Source organism: Rattus norvegicus, chromosome 16, assembly GCF_036323735.1.
Source record: "Rattus norvegicus strain BN/NHsdMcwi chromosome 16, GRCr8, whole genome shotgun sequence".
NCBI lineage: Eukaryota > Metazoa > Chordata > Mammalia > Rodentia > Muridae > Rattus > Rattus norvegicus.
Genome location: NC_086034.1, coordinates 75786491 through 75804577, shown reverse-complemented (window position 1 = coordinate 75804577; position 18087 = coordinate 75786491). Strand labels below are relative to the sequence as shown.

Sequence of the window (18087 nt, the reverse complement as noted above, 5' to 3'; positions counted from 1 at the left end):
TTTATCAACAGAAACCCTCTCTAACTGGAGTTTTAGGCACAGAAGTGTAGTTTCCAGACAGAATGTATGAAAGTGGTACTTAGAGCAAGTCCGTGGTAAAAGTTTTTAAGTTTACAAAACAGATTGCTGGGAAGACTTAAGCTTTGGAAGAGGTCTTTAGATGACTTTCCTAGTTAAATAGGATTGAAAATGTATCAGCTACTTTATGAAGATGTTTTTGTGCCCACATTTGGGATATTTTGTGTAGAGTCAGGTGATAAAGATCCATGGTCCCTTGCTCTGGAGCAGTGCAGGAGCTGGCTAGAATGCTGTACCGGCACAGGGCTGCCAACCACCGAGAGCTCAGGCTCCTTTGCTGACCTTGGGCAGCAGCCCTTGGTTTTTAGCAGAGGTAGTTAGACGGAATTGTTGTGTTTGTGTTATTATCCTCCTGGGGTGGTTGCTGTGCATCTGTGGTAGTGATGAGCATTGTCCTGCCTTCCCAAGTGGCCTTCTCTTTATGTGCATTGCTCTTCCCAAAGGACCATGACTGCTTTTGGCTGATAGTGTTTGTTTATTAATGACTAGCACTGCTATTCGGCATAACCAATCTGTTGTTCTAAAACTTGGCTTCTGTGTTCTCCACTAGGAAAAGCACTGCCAACAGAAATACAATGTCTCCTGTATAATGATTCTTCCCCAATACCAACGTAAGGGCTACGGCAGGTTTCTCATCGATTTCAGTAAGGATTGGATTAACATATTTTCTCATTATATCCTCGGGTGGAATTTTTAGATGTGTATATTTAAAGATTTGTAGATTTCTTGTATTTCTTTGTATCCTGCCCATCCCCCTTTTAAATTTATTATGTCCCACAGTGTGCATGTGGGACTGCATACCGCACAGTGAACTCAGGTCATCAGCTTGGCAGCAAACATCTTTACCCATTGAGCTCTCTCTCCAAATCTTCATACTGTTGTGTAAGCTTCTTACACTTATAGCCATGGTCCTTTTTCTTTTGATTTAGCACAAAATATCTTTTAATAACTAATATCAAATATAGTTTGATGGGGGCAGCAGGATGTTTCAGTGGGCCAAGGGACTTGCTACCAAGCCAGATGACTTGAGCTTGATACTTGTAGCTCACATGGTGGAAGAAGAGAACCACCCCCTTTATAAGTTGTCTTCTGATCTCCACATGCATGCTATGCGCGTGTGTGTACACGCACACACACGCACACACGCACACGCACATGTACACACACACACACACACATATTATGGTAGTGTCTTTAATGTGCACTGCTGATTTCCAATAGAACTTACTTAGTTATGTGCAGTGACATAACTGAGTGCTAGCACATTGGGAATGCTGGGTAGCTACTTAGTGGTGTCCATAGAGAAGAACACCCTGTTTGCATTGTCCCATTATCTGAGTTCTACCTAATTTTAAAAAAATATAACACAGCTTTACAATGTCCTAGGAAATAGATATTACAGGAAATGACTTCATCCAAGTTAGAAAGTGAATGCTAACAGTTCTAGAGGGGAAATGCTGAAACATGCATCCTATTCCACAGTGATTGTCTTAGTTTTGGTTTTACTGCTGTGAAGAGACATCATAACCAAGGCAACTCTTATAAAAACATTTAATTGGGGCTGGAGGTTCAGTCCATTATCATCAAGTTAGGTAGCAGCATCCAGGCAGGCATGGCTTAGGAGGAGCTGAGAGTTCTACATCTTCATCTGAAGGCTGCTAGCAGATACTGGCTAGGGTCTCCATCTTTGAAGGAATTTGTCTTTGAAAGGAATATTGATGATAGTACTTTGATTGGTTGTATAAAAAAATATTGTTGTTATTATTAAGATTCTGATACATTCGTAACTTGGGTTTCTCTAGGTTGTTATCAAAGCCCACACCCACAGTGACATACCTACTCTGACAGGACCACACCCTCTAAAAGTGCCACTTCTTGGGCCTAGCATATACAAACCATCACAGTGATAGTCTGAAGAAACATTGAAAAGAGCCCATGCAGAAATAATGGATCACACTAGAGATGCTATTTATTTATTTATTTATTTATTTATTTATTTAATTTATTTCTACTATGAATCCCAGGCGGCTTGGAACTCACAAAGAAATGCCTGCCTCTGGCTCCCTAATACTGGAGTTAAAGGCATGTGCTACTATGTCTGGCCAAATATAAGAGCTTTGATTCTAGTCCCGAGAAACTTAATTCTCATCTGAGCCATTTGCGTTTCTTTAACTTGCTTCTGACCATGTTGAGTGACTTGTGTATATGGGGCTGGTCATAGGTATTACAGACCTCTAATCACAACACCTAGGCGAATCTGATCCCCCAGGGGCTACACCTAGCTGCAGAAGAAAGACCTTATCTCACAAAAGTGAACAAAGTTAAGGAAATAGTATATTAGTGTTAATATTTTTGAGGCATGTATGGTAACTGTATCTTAACCTTTTCTAGTATAGTGTATTTTTCCAGATTAGTATTCTTAGACTGATTTTAAATATTCCTGAATGATAAAAGCTATTTCTTTTCTACTGTTTGTATTTTCTATGATTTTTCTCAAAAACTTTTGTCCCTTCTCTTTATTTCCAGTTCTTGAAACTTTGCACTAAACTAGAGGAGAATACCATAGCATGGTCCTCATGGCACACTCTCGCTTCCCAAGATAGGGGGCAGCGAGAAGTAAGCGCCAGCCCCTCCCAGGAGGACCCACAATCTTCTCTGTTACTTATCCTCCCTCCTCCACTTCCTTTTTCTGTTTGCCTTCAAAAAAAGAAAGAGCAGGCGACCCAGAGATAATCCACCAAACATAGCCAAAAGGTTATAGAAGGACTAACTGCAAACCCTCATAGCAAGGCTGGAGGCGGCAGGAGCCACAGTCCATAATCCTAGTAGGATTCTACATGGCCAAGGCATACTTGGGTAACAGATAGACATCGCCCTCTAGTGGTAAAAATAAAAGGAAGATTTTTTTTTTCAGTCCCCTCTGGAAATTAAAAAAAAAATATATATTACTTTAATCTTACTAATGCAGCTTGTTGATTGAAACCTTTATTTTGTTTTTGGAAGTCTGAATATTTTAACAAGGTGACATTTTGACTATAGACAAGACATTATTAGCTTAATATTCAATAAATAAGCATAATCTTCCCTATGAATTATTTTGAAGTAGTTTTACAAGTTCAGTCTCCATCTTTGAAGGAATTTGTCTTTGAAAGGAATATTGAAGGAACTTTGACTGGTTGTGTAAAGAAATATTATTATTAAAATCTCTGATACATTTGTAACTTGGGTTTCCCTAGGTTATTTGTTATCAAAGCGTGAAGGCCAAGCAGGCTCTCCTGAGAAACCACTATCAGATCTAGGTCGTCTTTCCTACATGGCTTATTGGAAAAGTGTAATCTTGGAGTGCCTTTATCACCAGAATGACAAACAGATCAGCATTAAGAAGCTGAGTAAGCTGACTGGAGTCTGCCCGCAAGACATTACTTCCACACTCCACCACCTACGGATGCTGGACTTCCGAAGTGACCAGTGAGTGTCACACCCTCTGTGTGCTGTGCACATGTGATCGTGTGGACAAGGTAGCTGAGGGGTCACAGGAAAGGTGACGGTGAAGTTAGGTGTCAGTCTCCAGATATATGCGGTGAGCTCTCAAGCAGGATCTGTGCAGCCAGATTGTCACACGCAGGCTTTGTTTGTCTACATTCTGAAGTCTGCACCTAAGCCACCGAATTGTTTATCTTCTAGTTTATTTTCCACGAAGCTTCTTCCCTTCTAATGTGAAGTAACAGCTCTGAAACCATTGTCATTAAGTAAAATTCATGTTAAAAGGAAGGACAGAATCTACTTTTGCTTAGAATGGTCAGGAAAGGTCACAAGGAAGAAAGCAATGGAGCTGAGTAAATAAAGACTAGGAAAGGAGCTCAGGTGAGCAGGGATGAGAGAGCGACCGCATTGCTGGGGTGTGAGGCAGTGAGGGACAGGACAGCCAGCCTCCTCATGGTGGGCTGTGGCCTACTCACCTTTGTCAACCAGCTCGTGTGTGGACAGTTGCCTGGCCCGTCTTTCTCATCAGCTACTTTTGAAGCTCTCCTCTTCAGGTTCTTTGGGTTGTGTCTCCCTGTTCATCATTGTGTCTCTTGTACATCGTTGATTGCTATAAACTTTTCTCTGGTTGTAGATTTGTGATTATCCGCCGGGAAAAACTTATCCAGGATCACATGGCGAAGCTCCAGCTGAATCTTCGACCTGTCGATGTAGATCCAGAATGCTTACGCTGGACTCCAGTCATAGTCTCCAACTCTGTCGTCTCAGAGGAGGAGGATGAGGAGGCTGATGACGGAGAGAAAGAAGAGCCCCAAGGCCAAGAAAGAGAGTTAGAGACCAGGGAAAGGGTATGCTAGTCTTTATGGCTTTTATGAATATTTGTAAATATATTATGATCTCTTGCCAACAAAATATCTTTACTAGAGGACAGGGAGATACAGGCTTAGTTGTTGAAAATATTTAAACTAGAATACCTTGTTTTATCCTTGGAGCTCATTTTAGGAAGCTGGACACAGTGTCCCACACTTGTAATTCCAGTGCTGGGTATGTGGAGATGAGGGAAACCCTGAAGCTAACTGGCCAGCCTTGGGGAGTCTCAAATTACAGAGAGACCCTGTCTGTCAGAATAAGTTAGAGGGGCAGGAGAGATGTCTCAGTGATCTAGAGCATTTTCTGCTTTTGTAGAGGACCCAGGTTCAATTCCCATGGTACTCATAACAGCACTCAGCTATCTGTACCTTCAGTCTAAGGGCTTCAGCACCCTCTTCTGGACTCTTCAGACATTGCAAGCATGTGGTGCACACACATCCACTTATTTACATAAAAAGGAAGATGGCGTTCCTTAGAAAGGATGGATACCCACAGTTGTCTTCTCTCCTTTTGCACATGCACACATATATGTGTGCGTATTTGTACAGACTTGCACATATACAGACATGTACACATACATACTCACACTAGAATTTCAGAGTTTATTTTAATGATAGAAATTCCAGGAATGTTGCTTTTATTTACATTTGTACTTTAAGGTTTCGACCATTAGGAAACTATTAGATTTCTGATAGTGTATTAATTGCAATTAATATTTACCAGCAAGAGCTACATGTTAAGTATATAGTAATTAAAAAGTCTGAATTGCGTTTCTATATGACAGCTGTTAAAATGAATGTTAAAGTGCATTTTCCTTAATATAGAGCATTAAAGAGCTATTATAACATACATCTCTTTGCACTGGAACACTGGAAATCTTACTGAATGCATAGTTAGATGCCTTCAAAGTGTCGTTAGTGATGGCTGTCTCACACTGTATCATGATTTCCACTATTTTTCTTCAGGTGATGCATAACTTGTTTGAGCTCTCCTTTGACATTTTTTAAAGTGCTACTTTCATTCTTTATGTCCTTCTCTGATAGTTGAGAGGGGGAAAATCACCTACTTTATTATATTTTAATTTAAATATTCAAAAACATTTTAAAATTTCCCATATTTCTTGAATGCCTACTTCTTCTGGCATATGTTCCTATGGCCCAGCAGTTTTCAACCTGTAGTCACGACTCTTTCAGAGGGGTCTTCTAAGGCCATCAGAAAACACAGATGTTGGGGCTGGGGATTTAGCTCAGTGGTAGAGCACAAGGCCCTGGGTTCGGTCCCCAGCTCCGAAAAAAAAAAAAAAAAGAACAAAAAAAAAAAAAAAAAAAAGAAAACACAGATGTTTACATTATGGTTCATAACGGTAGCAGTCACAGTTATGAAGTAGCAGTCAAAACAATTTATGGTTGGGGTCACCACAACATGAGGAACTGTATTAAGGGTTGCAGCATTAGGAAGGTTGAGAACCGTTATAGTCTGTTCTTCCTTGTTTTTCAATTTATAATCTCATCTGCCATCCATAAAACCACAGACACTTACTTTGATATCAAAGGCTACATTTCATAGTGGTTATGAGCACAAGATAGAGTCAGTTCTGGATTTGGGGCTCTGGTTACCTCATTTACAGAATAGCATCATAATATTTCATTGTATTGTTGTGAGAATTAAACTAATATCACGTATAAATATATTTTTAAGTGGCCAAAAAGGAGAAAGTAGTCATGATAACTACTAAATACTTAATTTTCTTTCAAAAGTTCTGTTTTCTTATCTTAACCAAACAGGCTGGAAAATCAGTGTTGTTTTTGTTTGCTTGGTTTTCCTTAATTAGGTGGGAAAGTCTGTGTCTCGGGAGAACAAAGATCAGGATTCTTCCTCTTTAATAGAAAGTGAAAAGAAACCAGAAGTCAAGGAACTAGCCAGCTCTTCACGTCTGAGCAAACAGGCCCTTGTCCGGGACAGTCTTCCTGCAAATAGCCAGCCACCTCGGAGGGGCCGCTGTGGGAGGAAGAACAGAAAGACACAGGAACGTTTTGGTGATAAAGATTCTAAGATGCTTGTGGGTGAGACGTTATCCACTTCTCAGGAGCAATATGGAGAATGCGAGGAGAAGTCAGCAGCCTCCCGAGAGCGTTACACTGAGGTGGGAGAGCAGCCAGCAGCCCCTCAGGCACAAGCAGACGGGAACCCAGACATCCCCAAGGGCAGGTTCAGTGAGAGCGCGGATTTGTGGCGAGGACAGCTGAAGAAAAGCCCTGAGACCCTGAAGTGCCGATTGCCAGAAGGGAATGACAGACTTCCGTGCTGCTACACCGATGGTGACAGGGCTGTCTTTAGGGGCTTCAGCGAAAGTAGTGAGGAAGAGGAGGAGCCAGAAAGTCCTCGGTCAAACTCGCCACCAGTGCTCACAAAGCCCACGCTGAAAAGAAAGGTGACGCACGCAGCTTTGTGTCCTGTCTTCCCATAGCTAACTTGTTATGTGGGTTTGTTCTGCCCTGCAGGTCTGCAGCAGAACACCACGGCTCTGTGCTGTCTTACAAACAAACCTGAAACTGTAGACGCTTGAGAGCAGGTAACCACAGCCTCAGGAAGGGAAGCTCCTGGATGGTGGCACTGACCACGCTTTGCCAGACATGTCCCAAGCTGTGTTCTGCATTGTCCGGGCCGGTCAGAATTCGGGCTGCCATACTCTAGCCATGAGAGGCAGCTTTCTCACCCAGGGTCATGAGGCCATTCCTTTCTGTAGCAGGGCTTTTAAAAAGTGCAGGGACGTTCGAAGGAAGACCTTTAAGAATGTTTTTAGATTTACACCATTATGGTAAAGACAACCCAGAAAGTTCCCGTAAGCTCCAGACTCAGTGCCTGTATTAGGCACACGTGTCACCCAGCTCAACATAGACATTTTTAGTAGAGACCGTACTTTATTCAGATTCTAGTTTCCCTCACTGGCGTTTGTCTGCTCAGGATCCCATCCAGCTCTCTAAGTTACAGTTAGTTGTTCTCTTCTGCAGACTTTGATTGTCTTTGGTCTGACCTTGAAGGTTGTGAGGTCAAGTAGTTTGTATCCCTCATTAGCTAGAATGAGGTAATGTATTTGAGAGTAGGACAAAGGCAGGGAAGCACTTACCACATCATCTAGTGGGTGGTATTATATAGTACGTGTGAATCAGTTAAATACTGTACTGTGTTGTCGGCCTTGACCCTCTTGGGTTCCTCTGCCACTGTTACTTTGTTTCCCTTTCCATATTGTAGAAGAGGAAAGGCACCGCATGCAAATCATACTTAAAGATATGTGTGGCTACTCAGTAGGGCAGAGCATCTGCATAGATCTGATGTGTTCCTTCTGCCTTCTCCCTCAGTAGGGACCTGGTGCTTGAGTTTGTAACACTGTTTTAAACTTGTGGCTTAGCTCTTCCTGCCCAGCTCTGCCCAATTGGAGGTTTCTTAGTGTTGCCCCTGCTTATAGTCACAGTGTCATTGCCATGGGGAGTTTCTTTTGTTTCCCTGCTTTCCGGTACTACAAGATCTTACGCATTTCTCTTGGCTGTTTCTTGCCTCTGCTGCAGAATCAGCCCTTCTCTAAGGAGCAGTGCTATTTCTAATCTAACTTGAAAATTCTCAGTAGATTTTGAAGTAGAGAAAAACTAAACAGATTAACTCTCCTGTTGATTACATGATGATAAAGAATGTACTTTGCCATTCTAGGGTTTATTTTTCCAATTTATGTGGTAAAACAAATATGCAAGTTTCTTGTGTATAAAACAGGAGTATTGGGTGCTAGAGAGACGGCTCAGTGGTTAAGGGTACTCACTGCTTTTCCGAAGGCCCTGAAAACCATCCCCAGCATCCACACGGCAGCTCACAACTGTCTGATTCCACTTTCTAGCTTGCAGATGTACACGCAAAGTACCCATATATATAAAACACATATTTAAATTTTAAAAAGTAATTATAAATAAATAAGAAAATTTGTAAAAAACAAAACAAAACAAACACACACATACACACACACACACACATACACACACACACACACACAAATATTGTTAACAGCCAGTGAAGTTGTCTGCAAAGTTCTTAGACATTCTTGAAATTTACTTAAGAGAAACTTGGGATTATTTTAGAGCTGTGCCTAGATGTATGACCTTTGTAGCCTCTGTACAAGGATGTGATTCAGTCATCGTTCCTGGGCTGTTGCCTCTGTGACTGGGTGACATCACTGGGTCGTGTAAGCTATTAGGTCGGCCTCCTGTGCTGAGTGCGCCAAGTTCCAGACAGCGCTGCTGCTGCTGTTCTTCTGTGTCAAGTGATTGCATCTCAGCTCTGCACTTCTGTTCTCTGCTGTAACTGTTTCCCCAAATGGCGTGTGGATTTATTGATCTCAGTGCATGGTGATGGATAAGATGTAATGTTTCTGTTCCTTTTGCTGTTGAACAGCATTGAGGCAGGTGGCTCTTTAAAGTGTACAATGTAGCTGAACTGAGAAGATGAGTAACAGCATCTGCTTTTCCTATCATAAAGCTGGACTGAGCACGGACATCTGTGAGGTTGTGTTGTCCCTTTCCTTCCCGTGTGTGTAGGAGCACATGTGCGTGTACAGGTGTTGGTGGGCTTGTGCTTGGTAGGTGTGTAGAGGTCAGAGGGCAGTCCTAAGGATTTAGTTCCCTCACGTCTACGTGGGGGTTGTCAGGTTACCCAGTGTGCACAGCAAGCTTTACCCGTGGAGCCATCTTACTGACCTACAGCTCTGTGTTCTTAATCTCTGTCTTTACCAAGATTTCTTTTGGCAGATTGCATCTCCATTTTAAATATGCCAATTCTGCAAAGTTTTAAAGTTTATGTCATAGCAGGAAAGTAAAAATTAATTACTATAAATAAAATATTTGCTTTCTTTACTAAATAGAAACCAATTCTTCACCGAAGAAGGAGAGTCCGCAAGCGGAAACACCACAATAGCAGTGTCGTCACAGAAACGATCTCTGAGACCACTGAGGTGTTAGATGAGCCTTTTGAAGACTCTGACTCTGAGAGACCAATGCCAAGACTGGAACCTACATTCGAGATTGAGGAGGAGGAGGAGGAGGAGGATGAAAATGAGCTCTTCCCCAGAGGGTACTTTCATTGCTTGTCCTCACAGGACATCCTTAGGTGTCAGGCTTCCTCCAAGAGGACGGCGTCTAAAGATGAGGAGGAAGAAGAGGAGGAGTCAGACGATGCAGATGGTATGTTCGCAGGGCTGTTTGCTGTAGGGGTTTCTGCCTGCCTTTGAAAATACAGTAGCTACAAACCCTTCCACAAAGGCTTGGAAATGAACACGACTAAGACGGGACGGGCGAGGGCTGGCAACCTCTGCAAATTGCATGGAGTATAGCCATATTTATTTTTGCATTTAAAGTTTCTTCTTTAACCTGATCTGTTCATGCTTTTTCAGGAAATCTTAATTATTGGAAATTTTTCCTTTTTACCTCTAAGTTTCATCTGAGTCCTCAGTTGAAGGATGTTGGGGTAACTGATGTCAGTCTGCTCTGCTCATGGCTGCACACTGGGTGCTTGAGATTGGTGCTCAGCCAGCTCTGCTCACTGAGTCATGAGGAGTGGCCATCTGAACGCCTGTGGGAACGTCTGTGTTCCGTTCAGGGCCTTTCTCAATCATGCCGCTGACGTAGCCCACTCAGTCAGTAATCGGGTCCCTTTTGATGTTTGTGTTTATCTTGTTTTGTTACTTAAGGCTCACTTTACAGAGGTCTGGCCTGCCTCAGCCTGTTTGGTTCTGGGGTTATAGGTGTACACAACCCAGTAACCAGTAAGTGGCACTGATGACAAAGTCAGCTAAGGTAGATGGCATGGCTAACGTCCAGTCATTGACTTTTAAAGTAGACCTCTCTTTACACACATTCAGATGTACGGCAGGAGACCGAGGCTCATGTGAGCCGAGATAGGAGAAGATAGGTTTGGTGAGGCGCTGTGTTGTCTACACTCCATTGTGTTTGCCCTGAGTGCCTCAGCCAGCCCTGCATTTTCACAGGCGATGTTGAAGAAATCTTGTTGCTCAGTGTTGCATGTACTTTTAATTTTGTTTTCTCTTTGCCTTGTTATTAGAGCTTTCTATTTTATTACCTTAAAGTCTTGGCTTCAAACCTAGTAGATAGAACTTGGAGTTTTCTCACAGCACATGGAGCTTGATTGATGGTGATGGGCCCCGAGTTCAGGCCCTAGAATCAAAAATGAAATCTTTTTTTTTTTTCTTTTTCTCTTTTCTTTTTTCTTTTTTTCGGAGCTGGGGACCGAACCCAGGGCCTTGTGCTTGCCAGGCAAGCGCTCTACCACTGAGCTAAATCCCCAACCAAAAATGAAATCTTTATGGTGTGTATATGTGCCTGTGTGTGTCCATGCATGTGTATGTGTACATGTGTGTGCATGTGAGTATGTGTGAATTTATGTGTATGTATACTTGTGTGTGAGAGAATATATATGTATGTGCATGTACACTTGTGTGAATATGCACATGGCAGTGGAAGACTAAAGAATTGTAAGTGCGCATGGCACAGTTACAATGTGAAACACATGCTGGACTCAAGTTTGTGACTCACTTGCTGTAGTCTCTTAGGTGCTAATTCACACCATACCTTGTGCCGTTTCCTTGCTGTCAGTCTTACTGTATGTTGTGTGTTTAATGTAGCGATCGTTAAAGTCCTTGCTTTATTATAACAGATGATGATTGCTGCATGTGTAGGAAATTCAGACTCACTGTAGGTGATTCAGTGGTATCCCACCTGTGAACTCCTATGACCATGGCAGTTTTTACTCATACCAGATAAACCACTTAATTCTCCCTTCCTTAATGTTCATAGCCTTCTAAAATTAATAGTAATTGAGAATATATTTAATGCCACTGAACTCTACTTTAAAATGATTAAATTTTATGTTTTGCCACAATTTAGAAAAAGTAATGCCACTGTTGAATTTATTTCTTCTAAACATGACTGGCCCGCTGACCTTTTCTCATTTGTTTGGGACTACATGTCAGTGCGTGTTTGCAGTCGTTCCCATATAAACACAGTGACTAATCGTTATTCACAGGGATGGCTCAATTGTGGTCTACAGGAATTGCCTTATGATCCCACTTCAAGTAATGATTTTGTGGAAACTAAAACAAACCAAAGAGGTAACAGAAAAGCAGACAGAAGCAGCTGATGTAACGTAGAAATGACACACCTGCTACTCACTATTTGCATCTTCCTAGAGCTGATCTCAGCCACCTTTAACTAGGAGGTGGTAGGATCAGGTTGCCCGGGATTATTTCATTGCTCTTCTGTCCATTGTGTCACTTAACGTTAATGAATTAGTTTTATTTCTTAGATTCGTCTACTGTACATGTTGGTTTCAAAGAAATACTAGGTCTTGTAACCTATCTTACTATCTCTTTTCTGTACAGACACTCCTGTCCTAAAGCCAGTATCTCTCTTGAGAAAATGTGATGTGAACAGTGCTTCACTTGAGCCAGATACCTCTACACCTATGAAAAAGAAAAAGGGATGGCCCAAAGGCAAGAGCCGAAAACCTATCCACTGGAAGAAAAGGCCTGGGCGGAAACCAGGATTTAAATTGAATCAGGACATCATAGCTGTTTCTACACAGGAATGCATAGTTGAGCCCATAGTCCCCATTAAACCAGGACGTAAACCCAGAACTCAAGAGAGTGAAGAACTTGTTGAGGTGAAGGAGGGCCTGGTGGAAGAAAGGAAGGAGGAAATGCATACAGAAGCAGACGAAGAGGCTGAGGAGGAAGAGGATGCAGCCAGCAGTGACATTAGAGCCATGTCCCCATTGGACAGCAGCAATAGCCCTGATGCAGACCCGAAAGAACCTGAGGCAGAAGAGGAAGAGGAGAAGCCGTTGGACGATCCGAGGCAATCAGAGGAAGAGCCTCAAGAGCTGGAAGAACAGGAGCAAGAGGAAGAGGACGAGGTGACTGCAGAGGCAAACCAGAATGAAGACCATGATGCTGACGATGAGGACGACGGCCACCTGGATTCACTGAAGACAAAAGAGCCAGAGGGGCAGCCGGCTAGAGAAGACGGCACAGAGGAGCCCGGCACCCAGGAGTCTTTTTTAGATGCAAGCATACAGGACAGCAGGGAGAACGCGAAGGATAAAGATGAAACTGAAGCGGATTCTGAAGAGGAACAGCCTTCCCATGAGGCTTCTGTGGGATCAGAGACCATGCCAGGCTCTGAGGAGGACCATGAGGAGGACTCAAACACTAAGGAAGAATTAATTGAGCTAAAAGAGGAGGAAGAGATCCCACACAGTGAACTGGATCTGGAAACTGTACAGGCAGTGCAGTCTTTGACTCAAGAAGAAAGCAGTGAGCATGAAGGAGCCTACCAGGACTGTGAGGAAACTCTGGCGGCTTGCCAGACTCTACAGAGTTACACCCACACTGACGAGGACCCTCAGATGTCAATGGTTGAAGACTGCCATGCCTCAGAGCATAATAGCCCAATATCCTCCATTCCGTCTCATCCTAGCCAGTCAGTCCGCTCCGTCAGCAGCCCCAGCATGCCTGCCCTGGAGAGTGGCTACACACAGATCAGCCCAGAGCAAGGATCCCTGTCCGCACCCTCTATGCAGAACATGGAGACCAGCCCCATGATGGATGTGCCTTCCGTATCAGACCACTCTCAGCAGGTGGTAGACAGTGGCTTCAGTGACCTGGGCAGCATCGAGAGCACCACAGAGAACTATGAGAACCCAAGCAGCTATGACTCTACCATGGGCAGCAGTATTTGTGGGAATAACTCCTCTCAGAGCAGCTGCTCCTACGGTGGCCTGTCATCTTCAAGCAGCCTCACCCAGAACAGTTGTGTTGTCACTCAGCAAATGGCAAGCATGGGCAACAGCTGTAGCATGCTGCAGCAAAACAGCGTCCAACCAGCTACCAACTGCAACATCAAGTCGCCTCAGACCTGTGTGGTGGAAAGGCCTCCCAGTAACCAGCAGCCGCCGCCACCACCACCACCCCCGCCGCCACCACAGCAGCCGCAGCCGCAGCCGCAGCAGCAGGCAGCCCCACAGCCTCCCCCACCACAGCCGCAGCAGCAGCCGCCCCCTCCACCGCAGCAGCAGCCCCAGCCTCCACCTCCACCCCAGCAGCAGCCCCCTCTGTCGCAGTGTAGCATGAACAACAGCTTCACTGCCGCGCCAATGATAATGGAGATACCAGAGTCCGGGGGTACTGGGAACATCAGCATCTACGAGAGGATTCCAGGGGATTTTGGCGCTGGCAGCTACTCTCAACCGTCAGCCACCTTCAGTCTCGCCAAGTTGCAGCAGCTGACTAACACCATTATGGACCCTCATGCCATGCCTTACAGTCATTCTCCGGCCGTGACTTCCTATGCAACCAGTGTTTCTCTGTCTAATACGGGACTGGCTCAGCTAGCTCCATCTCATCCCTTAGCCGGGACCCCTCAAGCACAAGCCACCATGACGCCACCCCCAAACTTGGCACCTACTACTATGAACCTCACGTCACCTCTGCTGCAGTGCAACATGTCTGCCACCAACATTGGGATCCCTCACACGCAGAGGTTGCAGGGGCAGATGCCAGTCAAGGGGCACATTTCTATCCGTTCCAAGTCTGCACCTTTACCCTCTGCAACTGCACACCAACAGCAGCTCTATGGCCGCAGCCCCCCAGCAGTTGCCATGCAGGCTGGCCCTCGTGCACTGGCCGTTCAGCGTGGCATGAACATGGGGGTTAACTTAATGCCCACTCCAGCCTATAATGTCAATTCCATGAATATGAACACCTTGAATGCCATGAACAGCTATCGAATGACACAGCCCATGATGAACAGCAGTTACCATAGTAACCCTGCCTACATGAACCAGACAGCACAGTATCCTATGCAGATGCAGATGGGAATGATGGGGAGCCAGGCCTATACCCAGCAGCCTATGCAGCCAAACCCTCATGGAAACATGATGTACACTGGCCCCTCCCATCACAGCTACATGAATGCTGCCGGCGTCCCCAAGCAGTCACTTAATGGACCTTACATGAGAAGATGAGCGAGGTGAACTTGCAGTTAAAAGCTTAAATATATATAAATAAAGGAACTTTTTATACTGACAAACCAGAGAAACAAATGGACCTTTTTTCCAGTTAAAATATTACTGTAGACTTAGAGCAGTTTTTCTTTGGTTTATTATTATTATTATTACTGTTTTTGTTTTGTTTTTAGAAAACCTGATCTCTTTTTGGGGGTTCGATTTTGTTTTCGGTTTTTGTTTTCTTCACAATCTTGAACATTTTACAGTAGAACTCATCTAAAGATGGATTTGGGTAGGGGAAACATGCACAAAATCTTTTCATAATTAAAAGGAGCCTTACTTTCTTTATATACCACATGGACAGAATTGATGTAAACGTGAATTTATTTTTATTTTATGTATGTTTCCCCTCACTGTCTGCAGCTCCCAGTTTTGTCATTTTTAAATGTTATATATACATCTCAAGAGTCAACCAGACCCTTTTCCTCCAAACCCTCCCTCCCTTCATTTCCCACTTCATTCCAGCAGGAGGCACTTAGGGGAACTGGGATGGGAACATGGAGAACAACCCAAGCTCCTTAAACTTAATGTTGTTGTTATTATTATTAATAAAGTGAAGCAGGCAAAGCTTCTCCTTGTAAAATTCCCTCCCCTCCTCCCTACACACACACACACACACACACACACACACACACACACACACACACACACACACACACACACCCTCTGGAAACCTTTCCCCAAGAATGTTTCTAGGTAGACTTCATTAAAATTGTTTTTTCTTAATCAAGTGTAATATAATTCTTGTTTTTTTTTTTTTTTAATCCCACTCAGCACTCAGAGACACAAAAATACTGTAAGTCTCACTTAACAGCAGAATCTCAGAGGAAAGCTGTTTGCAATCCTCCTCCAGCCTTTGGAGGACACAGATGGTCAGCTAACAATCAGAAAGGGGACGACATGAACCTCTTGGTTTTTACCACCTGGTGAATCAGCCATAACACACACACTCCACTCACCTCTTTAGTATGTACTTGGAAATGTGGACTAAGGGTCTTGTGCTTGCACCATTGACGCTGGTAACCTCAGAGCGAGCCCCTGTGATTTGCCTGTCGTATCTTACCCATAGTTTCCATGAATGACTGTAGTACCAGCGACTTAGAAAACACCTGGTGCAGAAGGAGTCCCAAGGGAGACGATGGTGTGACTTCCGTAGCTGCATAAATGACGCATACCTCTCGTTGTCATGTTGTCTTGAGATCCTGAATTCATCCCCAAGAACCAGTGTGCACTAGCCCCTCTCCTGTGAGGATGAGCAAGGAGAGACCCACCACCAGCATAGTAGGGCACAGCTGGCAGTAGGGCTTCAGGAGGCTCACATGTTGTCTCACTAGTTTGCCCGTTCTCTTCCTACTTGCTCCAGGGATAGGTAAAAAGAAAAAAAAACTATATATATAATTATAATTATATATATATTATATCTTCCATCATTAGAAGATGGAAACTATTATACCACTCGGTATGTGCAGTCAAATATCCAAAAGGAGGCCACAGTGCTTAAAAGACACCTGTAAGCATAGAGCCTCTCCTCTATTTGTACATTTTATATAGATACATTTTTAAAGTACTAATTAGGCATTACATTTTTTCAAATGCACAGGTTTGTTGGGCTTTTTTATAGACCTTAATTGGCTTTCTCAATTAAGTGTGTTAGATAGAAAAGCAGAACTTCACACTGTACTGCTATCAACTCTGAGCATGTGCAAGGCTGCGTAGCACCCAGTTTCTCTGTATATACTGTTCCGGTTCCCCGTCATCTCTGTAGAATGTGCACCGGCTGCCCTCTCCCACATCTTCAGCTATGTCATTGCTTCCTGGATGGGATGGGCAGGGATGGGAGGGAGGGAAGGGAGGTCTGTGTGGGTGGAGGGTGGGTCAAGGCAGAAGGAGAAGCTGTTGAAATGAGGGCCGTGAATTCACTTTCCGTTGGTTTGCAGTTGCGTTTGGGTTTCTTTGTTTCGTTATGTTTTTAAATTCAGTCAGGCAGCTCCCTTTCCGCAGGCCTCTTTGTGACTGTAGAACTATTGTAGAAAAAAAATACATTCTTTTCTATATTATAAAAGAAAATTATCCAACACGGTAATATTGGTACCTGTCATTTTTTCACTTCTGTTTTAAAAAAAATGTATTTTTAGCAAGATAACTTGGGTAATCTTCTAAAAAAAAGAAATTTAAAACTCACTTGTTAGTGACTTTGATGCCTTTTAAAATAAGAGCTTTTTCATTTCATTCCATCTTTAAGATTTTTTATCTTTGTTGTAGAATATTAAAAACTATTTTAAGAAAGATAAAAATTCTCTTTAAAGAGATCTCTAGAGTGTGCGAATAGAGCTCCAGATGCCTCTAAAAGCCGCATGTACAAACTAAGTCTATTCCTGTCTGTTTATATTTGCTTTTCCTGTTTTGTAACCTCTTTGTACTTTGTTCCTGGTGACTTGTAAGCTGAGGGGAGGGGTGTCTAGACGCCTTTGTATTTCTCCATGTCATGCGCTCCTGGCCAGGTAGCCTCCCCTCCTCTCCTTGTATGTAATATCTTTTCCCCCTTTCTAGCAAGTACTTTCAAAAGAACTCTGTACATTTTAACATAAAAAAATAAATTATGTTGAGCCATTTTGGATGTCTGTCTTGCATGTGGAATTTTTCTCTCAAATGTTTCAGACTCTCCAGGATTCTTGTTCCACACGGAGACTGTGTGTTAACCTTTTTCATACTCATTATGGTGTCCATTTATGTGAATGATTAAATACAACACAAACTGGGCTGGTGATTGTCTGTAGGCAGGATCTCACTGTGTAGGCCTCACTGGCCTAGAATTTGCCGCAGACCAGGGTGGCTTTGAGCAGATCCACCTTCTCCTGCCTTGAGAGTTCTGGGATCAAAGGGGGTGTTGGGTTTTCATTTCCCCCCTTTCCAAAGAAAATACAGTAACTTGAATTTTCTGGAGGAATCCATTTGAAAACCTAAAGGGGTTGTAATGTACTTACACACAAAGGGAGACCACGTTGGGATAACTGTAGTTTTGTATAAATTGTTATTTTATAATTGCATAATATTTTCTATTTATGATTTGATGTTTATCTTAAAAAGATTCATTTCAGAAAGTGCCAGATGTGTAATTCAGGTGCTTTCTGTGTTTATGGTGGATTTATCTCAAGGACCAGGTCTGCTCCACCCCAGCACACTCCTGCTACTTTAGCATTCTTTGTGAACTTTCTTACAAGCATACACTGTACACTCACCTCACTCCCCTTCCTCACCCCTCCCATCTCGTCACAACCCCGTGTCGCCATAAACAGTATCTACTTTTGTGTCATGTTGGAATGCATGATTTTGTGTGGATAGAATCTGGGGAACCACAGAATACACTCAGGACTTAAAACTATTTCCTCTTTTGTCCCCCACCACCCCTGTGTGTGTGTGTGTGTGTGTGTGTGTGTGTGTGTCTGTCTGTCTGTCTGTGTCTCTGTGTGTGGTGTGTGTGTGTGTCTGTGTCTCTGTGTGTGGTGTATGTGTGTGTGTGGTGTGTATGTGTGTGTG

At 43.4% G+C, this 18087-nt stretch overlaps 1 protein-coding gene across 4 annotated transcripts in view; it reads left to right on the top strand.

Moving 5' to 3' along the window:
• The window catches only part of Kat6a (lysine acetyltransferase 6A), an 81174-nt gene extending 64007 nt beyond the window's left edge, over window positions 1–17167 (top strand). For all 4 annotated transcript variants that reach the window (XM_039094586.2, XM_039094587.2, NM_001100570.3 and 1 more), the window contains 6 exon segments: window positions 629–722; window positions 3315–3546; window positions 4196–4409; window positions 6263–6862; window positions 9335–9653; window positions 11867–17167. In XM_039094586.2, the coding sequence (XP_038950514.1) occupies window positions 629–722; window positions 3315–3546; window positions 4196–4409; window positions 6263–6862; window positions 9335–9653; window positions 11867–14508 (4101 nt within the window). In that variant the 3' untranslated portion in view covers window positions 14509–17167.
• The last annotated feature ends 920 nt before the right edge of the window (window positions 17168–18087 follow it).